This window comes from Pomacea canaliculata, linkage group LG2 (assembly GCF_003073045.1).
Source record: "Pomacea canaliculata isolate SZHN2017 linkage group LG2, ASM307304v1, whole genome shotgun sequence".
Taxonomy (NCBI): Eukaryota; Metazoa; Mollusca; class Gastropoda; order Architaenioglossa; family Ampullariidae; genus Pomacea; species Pomacea canaliculata.
Window position 1 is genome coordinate 23,277,645 of NC_037591.1, and position 12,290 is coordinate 23,289,934.

Consider the following 12,290-nt stretch of genomic DNA (forward strand, 5'->3'; position numbering starts at 1 on the left):
TTATTTATCAATAACTTTTGTACTGAATATGTTAACTAATGCATTTAACAAAACTCTCAAAAATAATATTACTAAATTCGATTTTTCAGTACATGCATTTTTAGTGGTACAAAAGAGACTATTAAATTTAATTCTTGGGTATTTGAAATAAAATTTAGAAATAAATCTTTTTATTTCATTCTTGAAGTACCACATACTCTACCACAGGCTGACACTCAGTGCAGTGTGGCTGTCATCTCAAAGCCATTGCGTGCCGGAGATACCCACTCACTGCTACGGGTATCTCTTCCTTGTTGGAGTGTATATAACCTGGGTACTTGAAGGTACAGGAAGGTACTTCACACCCGCTGTCTTTGACGAGATGGCAGCTACAAGTCTGCTCTTTGGTTTGATTGTGTTAGTCTGTGTTGACAGAGGCTATTCATGGAGTGGGTAAGTTTTATCTTGAGTAACTCTACAAGTAGACATTGTTTATGCCGCTTACTCCTTAGTTCTGGTGTCTGTCTTTTTTAACTTTATTTATCTATTCGTTCCTAACGTTTTCACATTTTTTCTTTCCTTTTTTTTTTTTTGCTTTTGTTTTGTTTTGTTTTTTTGTTTTGTTTTGTTTTCCTTCCTTCTTTTTTTTTTTTTTTTTTTTGGTTCCTGTTGTTGTCTTCTGCTCATGGAATTACAAGCTTGACAAAAGTCGCTAAAACTTCTGATTCTGTTTGCTTTTGAAGTTCTAGTTTCTCATCAATTTTCAGTCTGCTCCTCGTTGCGTGCCACTCACTTTTACAGGGTTCTAGGGTGCAAAGTATTTTTGTTGAAATAACCGTGTTGAGCTCAATAGTAGATAATGTTTCTCAAACTGGAAGAGAATAACGACCGAATCTTTTCAATGGACTTTCGTGACATCTTAGTTTTGGGTCCTTTTTGTGTGCAGGTAGTAGTTTGTAATTTTCTGTCAAGAGAACGGAGAGTGTTATTAACGGGTAGCAGCCCAGCTATTTGGACACGAAAATGTACTCTTTAAAGGTCTAGTGGGATGAAACTTTTTTTCTAAAGACTAGAGATACAAGGGTATAAACATTACCAGGCACAGAGTGAGGTCAGACTTGAGGTCACGTTTGTACACAGGTACACCTAATTATTATAACATCCCAGCTCTCCCACTGCCTGAAACCTCGACAACATAACAATAACCTAGGTACACTTATTTCATGTCCACGGTGCTTTGTAGACAAGTCGATTCAGAACAGGAAGAGGCTTATTCACTCAAATTCTGGGAAATGTTTTTATCTTGCACTGAATTTTACTGAGTCATGGGGAAAAAACCACATTTCAGTAGACTTTAAGCTTAAATCATCATTGAACGTTCATTTACTTCTTTTTTTTCGTTTTTTCCTGAATCAGATTTTACCTTTCTCGTAACCTCTGATTACACAATTATAATTGAGTCTTTATTTGCATATTGAGTATGATTACCTGTTAAAAACAGTGTAAAAACTTCAGACAAAACAGAAATACTGGTATTTATCTACCAATGAAGAAGGTTAGAAGATGTTAGAGTGACAGACCGACAAACAGGGAAAGGCGGGTTTACTTGTGCTTTATAGAAGCATGTTTCCTCATCAAACAAAACACAGTAAGCTCGAGTCCTGTCGCAGGTCTCTACGTGACATTTTCTCGGTCAGCTTCTTCCCTCCTGCTTTCTCCAATCCCTGGGAACCCACCCGTTATGTATACACCCGAGTCTATGTTATCAAATGTGCGAGTCAGGCCCGTTCTTAGCCCCTGCGGGGCCCGAGGCAAAGGGCATGTGCGGGGCCTCACGCACGATGTTTTAGTTGGGATCTAAAGTCACTTTTTTCTCAGGGATATCTCGTCTTTTATCATTGACAGCACGCTGCATACACATTACAACATAAGCCTACGATTAATTTATTTGTAACGTTCGTCAATAGGTTACAATCAAAAGCGCGGGGCCCTAGGCAGATGCCTCGTCCGCCTGCCCCTAAGCACGGCCCTGGTGCGAGTGTAGGTTCTACTCCAAGCTGAGTGGTACAGTGGAACAATCATGGCAACTGAGCACCAAGTAGTTGCAGTGTTTTACGTGTAAACAATAGTAAGAAAAGAGTCCAGATGTGAAAAGTTTCTCAGCAGCAGTGTACATGTTACTAACTCACTGGTTCAAACAATCTTGTCATGTGCTTCAACTTGGAACACTCCAGAACAAAATGGATGGTCGCGTACTGCGGCAGGTTTTTGTAAAACTGTCTGATGACAGTTAATTAATTTTTATATGCATCAGAATGAAATAAAGTGAGTGAGTGAGTGAGTGAGTGAGTGAGTGAGTGAGTGAGTGAGTGAGTGAGTGAGTGAGTGAGTGAGTGAGTGAGTGATATTCTAATCTTCTTAAGTGTTCAAGTGCTCGAAGAAGGACATGTAGACGCCTTCGCCTGTTCTGACAACTACTAGACAGGAGGTAGAGCGGCACGAAATTCTCGGGAAATCCTTGTCTTATCATGAACGAGTTACTAGGGGTCAGAGCTGCAGACACTTTAAATTTTTGTTTTTAAGAGACAAAACTTGGGAACGCCGCCGGTCGGCGTTATCAGCGGATGTCCCAGTGACTCTGAAATACAAGTCTTGCCCCGAGGGTTAGTCTGATGACAAACAAAGAAGTTCAAGATTTCTTTCTTTCCCAAACTCATTTTAGAATGAACTTCTAGGAAATCTTGAACAATTATAGAAATTTTAATAAAATCTCGATATGGTAGGACCTGCAAAATTTACTGGTGGGTGTTCACGATCCCACGATGATTGTTCAGTACTTCGGGAGTTGACAAACCAGACGATGACTTTGCACTTCGTCACTTTTGTTTCAAGTATTATACAAATTGCATTATCTTGACAAAGATTGCTTATTCATCACGACCTGTGTTGAAAAAATTTAACACTTATGCTTCAAATGCCATAGAAAATGAGGAAAGCATTCAAATGTGGATTGCCTTTCATCTTTCAAATATTTATAATCGCCACACCTTTCCCCTTTCTGGAAAAAGTCGCCGGTGCTGTGTGCAACTCTTGCACAATTTTGTTCTGATTGCAGCTTATGTAGCGACAGTTGTGGCACATGTCGTTCGGGGGGAATGCTGTTGACTACTTACCCACTCCAGTCTTTAAAACTACGAGCTATTGAACCTTTGTTATCTGTTTCAAAGGCTATTACCTCAAAGCCAGGTAGGAAGGGGAGCTCGCCCAGAATTCAGTTCTTTCTACAGTTACGTATGAGGTCGCCGGTCCCCTCCCCCTTGCCCTCCTTTTCTTTTGTAGCCATGCAATACTCGTCTTGCGACTGAAGTAAGCTCGCGAGGACGGTCACGTGACCATGGCCGTCAGTACCAACGTTCTCACCAGGAAGAGGGTTCGAGATGAACGGGCTGACCTGGCAATGGTAGAGCCACCTACATACATGCCAGAACACTTCTTTTGTTTACTTATGGTCGCTTGACTGGGTTAAAATCCGAATCACGGAAGAAGGTATTTATAGGAGTGCACGAGAGGGCAACGGTAGGCAGGGGATCAAGTCCTGGGAGGTTTGCGCAGAGCAAGGATGGGTGGGAAAGTCTTGGCTGAAGAGATTCATTTAGACATTAAAATGTTTGCTCGTTGGCTGTTAGGGTAGCGGGACGAATGCGAAACAAATCAGTTGAACTAGACAGCATCGGGGATAATGTAGACGTTGTACAAGTTGTGGACGAATTCAATGAGGGACTTCGTCAAGTATTCCGCACATGCGCAGTACACGCTCACCGGCTATTAGACCGGAAGCTCGGGGTCTATTGAAAATAACGTTGTTGTTATCAACTGTCGAAGAGACACATTTTTTTTAAAAGACAGGCAGGAGAAAAGATAGTATTATCTGCTCTCCCGATAGGTAACTTGCCTAGAAGCTCGACAGAAGAATGTTGTGGTGGACATTTCGTGTCAGATAAATGAGTCGTGTTCAATCAGCTATATCCCAACATTACATGTTGTATGGAAGTCAGTGAAAATATACAAGCGCAACTTGACGAGCAGAACATCCACGTTAAGCTCAAAATGGTTTTATGGTTGAAAGTAAAGCAGCAAAAACCAGAAATTTATTCCGAAATAACGGTTAAGAAGTCTTACAAGTGTGAAAAATTCCTTATTAAAATTTGCACGTAAATAAATATCCGCAATGCTGTCTCACAGTAAATATTCTTATTGTGTTTACTAAACATTATATATCTATATATACACACACGCATAATAAAACAGCAACAAACAATGCATAATACTGCAACTTTTTACGGTTAGTCCTTCTCTCCCCATCACACCCCAAGAAAAAGACAGTTCGAATGAATGAAAACTATTTTATTCTCTCAAACCGCTTGACAAAAGTTGTCTTCCAAATCTTCGACTATGAGAGAGGAAGACCAGTTGCAAGAAACTTCTATCGATAAAACCTTCAAACAAACATGTCATCCGACATGTAAACTGTAACAAATGCTCTTTAATGCATCTCTCAGGAAGGAGCCATGATTAGCACATAATTCTAATTAGCAAATCACAGTGCAGCAGTTTTTCCTTCACAGTATCATATATCAACGATTGTGCAAACTACAAACAAATAAACACAAAGCGTTGCCTGAGGATGTGACAAGGAAGCTGACCTGCCTCGTGCAATCTGGAGCAAGAACCAAAGAGAAAGAGAAATCTCTCGAAGGATGAATAACTGAGATGAAGGTTACCTTCCTGCTTGTCAACATCCGCATTTTTTTTTTTATGTTGACGACGACGAAGACGGTAAAAGAGAGATGATGTGTGACGAACACAATGTTGCTAAAATCCTGATCATGACTTTCTATTGTCTGTCTGTCTCTCTATCTCGCTCTGCTTAATTAGTAATTGAAATCTTACACTGTGGAACAACTGACTTAACTTTGTTTTGTTTTCGGTTTGGTAGAAATGTTGCAGTTCAGTGGGCTGCCGTTACGTCACCAGACGTGTCTGTGCCTACCAGACATGGGCGGCGTAAGTGTGACGAACTGTGTTTATGGTGTTTGTATTGTACCTTAGCTGTCCCTGTGGCAGATGACTGTTTGTACAGACTGTCTCTCCTACTTTATCACTTTGTATGCACTCACACACACACACAGCCACCACTACTCCTTCCTCGTCCACAAGAACAGGACATATTCTTGCTCGTGCTCTTCAAACACATACATGAATGACTTGACATTGTAATGAAACTTTAAACAGTAATAACTGCATCTTTATGGAGGCACGGCTCCTGTATGCGCAAACAGAACACTTACAGGTGTTAATAAATTATACTAAATAAACTGAAAAGCTATAAGTTCACATTCTGCAGCAATGAGTACTAACCTCACCTGGTCTAACGGATGTACTGCACGTGCTTGTTCACAGTCTGTGACGTGGACACTTGCAGGTGTACGTGGTTCCATTCCACGTGAGCTTGTCTCATACTTTCTCATTTTTTCTTTAGCTGCTGCTCTTGGAAGATCATACAAGAAACTCAGTACTACACCAACTACTTCTGCTGCAACGGCTGGACACACGATGGCAACCAGATCTGTAACTTACGTGAGTTGTGGCTGTTGCTGATGATGTTTGTTTGCAGTACACTCGGTGGTGTGTTGAGATGATGGTGTCTTCAGTGAGTTTTGGTCTGTAGTTGGTGGTGTTTGTCTGCAATGTGCGCTTTGTACCTGTAGTAGATGCATTTTCCTGTCCTGCTTGTTTTACATAAACATCTTTTTTATTCATATTTTTTTCTATCCATGTTTCTATCTCTATGTGTCTTTCTGCTTCTTATACAAAGTACTCAGCTACTCAAATGATGATGTTTGATGTATGGCAGTTTTCTTTGAAATTCAATGTTTACTATTTCTACAAGTAATTTATTCTCGCATTTATCCTGTGATTGTCCAGCGGTGTGCAATCCTCCATGTCTGAATGGCGGGACGTGTGTCAGCCCTGGCTTGTGTCGGTGTCCATACCAGTAACGGTCCTCGGTGTGACCAAAGTAAGTGATAGTGACACAGCAAGTCGTCCGTAAACATTAGTCAGATGTCTTCTGATCTTTCTCTGAGAATGTGATTCTAATTAATTATTGTTCTTCTCTTCTTTTGTATGCTGATGGCGCGAGTCTTATAAGGTTTGAAGAGAGCACGCGGGTGCTAAATACGATACAGAAAGAATGTGTGCAGCTACTCGGGTGGACGATTTGTTGTGTCGTCTTTCATTTTACCAAGACTTATTCTGCCCTTCCTGAAACATTTTTTGATACGTGATATTAAGTATACCTGTAACGAATTAATTAATTAATTAATTTATTTATTTGTTGTTGTTTTTCAGGCGTATGTTCCCACGAGAGTCCTTGTTATCCGGGTACGTGTATTCCACCAAACGGCTGTAACTGCGACACTGGCTTTACAAACCCAACATCATTATTAACGGACCGCTGTCTCAAAAGTAAGCATTACTGGTATAATTTTAATTAAATTATTGTCTGATGATATAGACCTCTGCTTTCGTCATCATTGTACTCGTCGTAGTCATACTTTCATCGCTGTGGTGCAGACATTTTAATTTCTTTCATAGCCGTTGATGATGTTGTATGTGAAGTGTCGGCATGCACAAAACATTATGAAGAGAATTAATAAAGATGAATCGTATCTACTATCGTTCTCTCTGTTTATCGTCGTAAACATTCTCGTGAGATTAGTCCACAAGACCTGACACCTGCAGACGGAGACCTTTGAGGTGTGCAGGTGAGAAGTGTGTCTGTAACAGAAAAGTTCTTGTTGCAGTTCAAGATGTCAAGGTCGCTGACCTCCAGATCTTCCAGATGCAAGTGCGTATGTCTTACTGGCCGCGCAACATGACCCCGCCCATGGAGAAGTATGCCATCTTGGCGGATTCCACAAATTTAAATGGCGCCATAGACTTCCTGTGGTCAAACCGCAGGTAAACATTCACACATGTGTCAGAAAAACATTTTTTAATAAGAGACAATGCACTGTTAGAAGTTTCACGTTTCAATAGGTCTTTAGTGTTGATAGTAAACATGACAATAGCAACATCTTGGTGTTTCTTCAGATGGACAGACGATTGTATGTCTTGTGTCGTTTTCTCTTTTAATACAACTTACGAATACAAATAGCTTTTTTGTTAGGATTAATATCCCAGAGAGATGCAGGGGCATTAGAAATAAAGTATTTTGATTGATTCAAAAAGCTAAATTTGTTGAATCTGTTAAAAGTAACATCTAGCAACCTAGTCTTAGAAGTCAAACACTGGTCTATTTTTATTTCTCTGCTTGATATATAAGATGTAGACTTTGCTCATTTGTTAGGGTTATTTTTGTGTAACAAAACAAAATTAATTTAAGACTTTATTTTTGAAATGTCTTCGACAGAAACTTCAACAATTTGCAGGCGACATGTTCCAGCCAGTTCTCTCTGTCTGTCAACTACCCACCCCCCTACGTGAACAATGTCACCTTTGGCATCGTCAGCGCCAACGTGGTTGTCCTGCTCACAAAGCTTCCTTCTGGATGTAAGCTGTGTCCTGGACTTGTCTTTGGGTTTTTGTTTTCTCTGAGTACAGTTTTACACTGACAATCACTGATATCATTAGGACTCTTAAATGAGACTTCGTAGGTGGAGGCCGAGAACTTTCTCGCCATGACTGTCGCACTCCGTGTTGACCATGTCCTCGTCTGTGTTCTGTGAATTTGCAGCTGGCGGCAGCTTCATCTCTCTGAATGTGACGATACCATGTGACCGCCAGGTGACCAGCACGGCGCCGGAGACTCAGCTGTTCATGTGTAACATCACCAATCCCAACTTCGATCGCGTCATCGAACACGGAGACACGTACGTCACTTCCTGTGCACGCTCGTGCCTTCCTTTCTTCCTTTTTGGTGTCTCGTTTCGAGTTGTACAGAAAGCTATGCTGACAGTTGACTCCAGGTTGACAGAAAACAACTCTGTAATCAGTTAGTTATCAAAACAGGTTGCGAACTTTAGTTTGTATTTCTCGTCAAAGGAGTACTCTTTACACTCCTACATACAAGAAAGTGACACCCCACCTTCATCTTCTCACCTTCATCCTCTCTTCTTCATCCTCTCAACTTCATCATCTCATCTTCATCCTCTCACCTTTATCCTCTCGCCTTCATCCATCCTCTCTCTCTGTGTGTTACCACAGCATGCAGGTGACATACAAAACCTCCGGTGGCGGGTTTCGCAGGCTCGTGAACCTCAACACAAATACTGTTTTGCCCGCCCAGACCTTCTATTCTGTGGAATCTAGTCGATCCGTGGAATTTCGCTTCGACTACCAGCCCCCTACCCACTGCGGTGAGACCAGCAGCTGCACCAATGGAGAGAACATGCTGACCGTGTCAGAGGTCACCAGGGTAAGTTTACTGCTCTAGACAATAGAAAAAGTTGTCTTACCCAATACCTGTATATTATTTTCTTAAACTGACCTGTGTAGTACTTTTTTTAACCTCACAGTAATACCCTCACCTTACCCCTACCTTGTGTTTCCTTTCTTAAACTTAAACACACTCTGTTCAGATATAATCAGTTTTCAACCAACTTATGCATCTCCATTGTGTAAGCTTTTTTTTTTTACTTTATTCGTGAGTTACTCTGTTCCATCACTTTATCTGTACCTGATACCCACAGACAAATCCGGTTAAAATCGTCTGGAACGGGTGGCAGGACAGTGATTCCAAAATGTTCCGCTACTCGATGGAGGTGTTCAAGATGACCAAAACATCGGACGGCAAGCTTGAGATCAGGAATGACAAAGCTCTCGACCCTCTCATCAACAGAGAGGTATTTCAGTTTCTGTTTGCCAGTTTCCAGTAAAGTGAACAGCTTCATTTTCCCAGTCACCAAGTGATGTGAACACTTTAAATTTGTCTCCAGTTGATGCGTGTTGTCGTTAGGTGATATGAACAACGCTTGTTCGGATATCATATGATGTAAATATGTTTGTCTCCCCTTGATGTGAACACCTTGCACCTGTCGCCAGGTGATGCACGCGGCCCTGGGCCCTCAAGAGTACACGCTGCCGGGCCCGGGGATGTACTCGGTCATCCTGGAGGCGGCGGACCTGGGCAACAACACCAAGTACGTCCGGCGTCTCTGTCTCTTTGACCCCGACTCTCAGATCACCGTGGACTCGCAACAACGACTGTACGTGCAGGCAGCCAACCAACAGACCAACTACACGTACATCAACAACGCCTCGGCCCCTCTCGTGGTCACGTGGCCAGATACTTCCGCAATGCTCTTCACGAAGATGAAGCTCTCCTGGGTAGGCTTCCTTCTCTTTTGTGTCTACTCACTACTACAACAACTACTTTTAGTTCTCTAACTTACAACAGCTGTCACACTTGAAACTGAAAGCTGTTTGGGTGTTTTCTATCTCTAACGTTAGATATTTGAAATAAATTCCTAAAAAATAAACAAAGTTGTCTTTTTGTGTAGGCGCTGTCCTGCCATACCCTGTACAACTGGAAGACGGTCTCAAAAATATTCCCACTAGCACTACAAGAGAGGACCACGAAGGGCGCAGAACTGTGGACAGCATTGGAAACGAAAGGGGCATAAGTAATTCTGACTTGATTTTCGTGCATACTGGTTTATGTCATGTTTGTGTTGCCGTAAAGTCATGTTTTACTTACAGAAATCCCGTAAGTCCAGTTGGATTTCTATAATTGTCCATCTGTCTCGTACTTACTCTGATTATTTTGTCGTGTTTGTGCTCTCTCTATATTCCACGTTTTCAAATACTTTTTAAATAAGTGTTGCTAATGCTTTGCAGAAAACTTAATCCTTGGATAACTGCTCCGACATTCCGAACAGCGGGGACAATGCTGACGTCACATATTTCTGCGTTCTCTCTCTTTTTCAGTAAATTTCAAAGTTTCTTATAATAAAGATCACGAAGGAGGCAAAATCCAGCCAGCCAACCCACCTTCATGGAATGATATAGGTCTCAGTACTACCTACACCATTTCTGACAAACTCAGTGAAGGGGACACGCTCACCGTGTGGGTCAAGGCCACTGATTACGTCAACAACGAGCTTGTGCAGCGCATTCACGTGACCCTAGACTCCACACCGCCCCAGCTACAGACTGCGAATACAGGCTTCCGCATGAACGAAATAGTTCCTGGAATCCCCTTCAGTTCCAAGTGAGAAGGATCGGGCTTTTCTTGACGCTGACTGAAAAATAGATGATGATGATGATGATGATGATGGATGGATGGCTTGATTGATTGATTGATTGATTGATGGATGGATAATGATGATGATAATGATGATTATTATTGACTGTTTAGGTTCGAGATCAAGGTGAACGACGACGAGTCAGGAATCTGGTACACTCAGTGGACCTTCAAGTTGTCCAACGGCAGCATCCTCTACCAGCAGCGGCAGGAGGGTCGACAAGTAAGCCGCGAGGTACGGTAGCAGCAGTCATCCACATCTCAGACAAAACCCTCCTTTAGTCTCCACACCCACCTCCTGGCTAAGTTAGGAAACATGTCTGACATTTCTCCCAGTTAGCTCATTACATAGGAAAACATAAGACCTTTGGTACTCTCTACTCTTCTCCATATTAGGAAAACATTTCTCTCGGGTAATTTACCTAAATAAAAGATAGAACATTTCTTGTAAGAAATTTACCAAAGCCGGTGAACATCATACTAGTCTTTCAGATAATTTATGAAATTATAAAACATCAAAACAAAGTACAGTGTTCCCTCGCTACTTCGCGGTTCATCTCTCGCGGATTCACTACTTCGCGGTTTTTTTTGAGTGAAGTATCGATCGATACTTCCGCGCTGGGAATTATCATTCTACAAAATACCATAGATATTTCAACAGGAAAAAGACGAAAAATGTAGCTATATTTGTATTTCTATTAAAATAGCATGGTTATTTTGTAGATAGATAGAAAGAAAGAAATAATTGTGTGACAGAAATCCATTGCTATATGCGTAAGCGACGAGCCATGATTGTTATCTCCCATCTCGCAGCCAGTTCGCATCAGTTTTTTTTGGTTTCTCTGAGTACAGTTATAATTTTTTTACACTAATTTGTTATTGTACTGCATTAATACCATGATTAATATATTACTTTACACTAACATGATATTGTTTTACATGTATATATTATTATTGCATGTATGTCCCTACTTCGCGGAAATTCGTTTATCGCGGCTGATCATAGCACCTATCCCCCGCGATAAACGAGGGAACACTGTACACTGTTTCTCTATTCTTTTCCGATTTTTACAAATCATAAATGCATTGCTTACAAAGATTCGTTAATATTTTGTGAGGTATTAATAAAACATTGGGAATGATGAAGAGTGTGGCCTGTCAGTCACGTGCTGGGTGTGGAACATTTGCAGGAATGCACAGACGGTAGTACCTGTCGCTGTAGTCCAGACGGCGCTTGCTTCCCGTACGATCAGTCCTTCGCTCTCAGCAACTGCCGCATGATGGTCAGAAAAGACAACCTGCAGACCGAACGAATATACGCCACTGCTGACATCACCAACAGGGCAGGCCTCGTCACCACGTGGAACTGGACGGTGAGTGAGTGAGTGAGTGAGTGAGTGAGTGAGTGAGTGAGTGAGTGAGTGAGTGAGTGAGTGAGTGAGTGAGTGAGTGAGTGAGTGAGTGAGTGAGTGAGTGAGTGAGTGAGTGAGTGAGTGAGTGAGTGAGTGAGTGAGTGTTTAATGATGAAAGCAAATGGAGGAGAATGCGATTAGAAAGACAAGAACAATGGTATGGCAGTACACTTTTACGAACGAGAAACCCTATGTATATACATATATATTTTCTTCTTTTTTTTCTTTACAGAAAACTGATCTCACTCAGCTGAACGGGACTAAAGAGTGTATGTATTGTAGCATAAGCAATATATAGTGTGTGTGTGTGTGCGTTCTAGGGTCTCCAGCAACGAGGATCTTATTTTCATGTTAACTTTAGAAAGGATTTTACCGACATTAAGTGGTATTTACCAAAAAAAGGTGTTTTTAACTCTCTCACAGACTACCCACCTCAAAACGTGAGAGTGTCTCAGGTGACTGCCGACAGCGCCACCATCACCTGGACCTTCCCGCCATCTTGTTTCGAGCGCACTGACGTGTGGGTCAGCGTGGTGCTGGACGGCCGCGAGACCAAAACACCGGTCCACCCGGACGCCACCTCCTACACCCTG

At 41.8% G+C, this 12,290-nt stretch overlaps 1 protein-coding gene across 1 annotated transcript; it reads left to right on the top strand.

Moving 5' to 3' along the window:
• Positions 1-280: 280 nt before the first annotated feature.
• On the top strand, positions 281-10,219 carry LOC112558165. Its single transcript, XM_025228445.1, has 13 exons — positions 281-432; positions 4,976-5,043; positions 5,519-5,616; positions 5,965-6,058; positions 6,391-6,507; positions 6,846-7,002; positions 7,454-7,593; positions 7,778-7,913; positions 8,248-8,458; positions 8,733-8,885; positions 9,085-9,369; positions 9,543-9,665; positions 9,970-10,219. The coding sequence occupies exons 4-12, from the start codon at positions 5,989-5,991 to the stop codon at positions 9,663-9,665; spliced, it is 1,392 nt and encodes a 463-aa protein (XP_025084230.1). The 5' UTR covers positions 281-432; positions 4,976-5,043; positions 5,519-5,616; positions 5,965-5,988; the 3' UTR covers positions 9,970-10,219.
• The last annotated feature ends 2,071 nt before the right edge of the window (positions 10,220-12,290 follow it).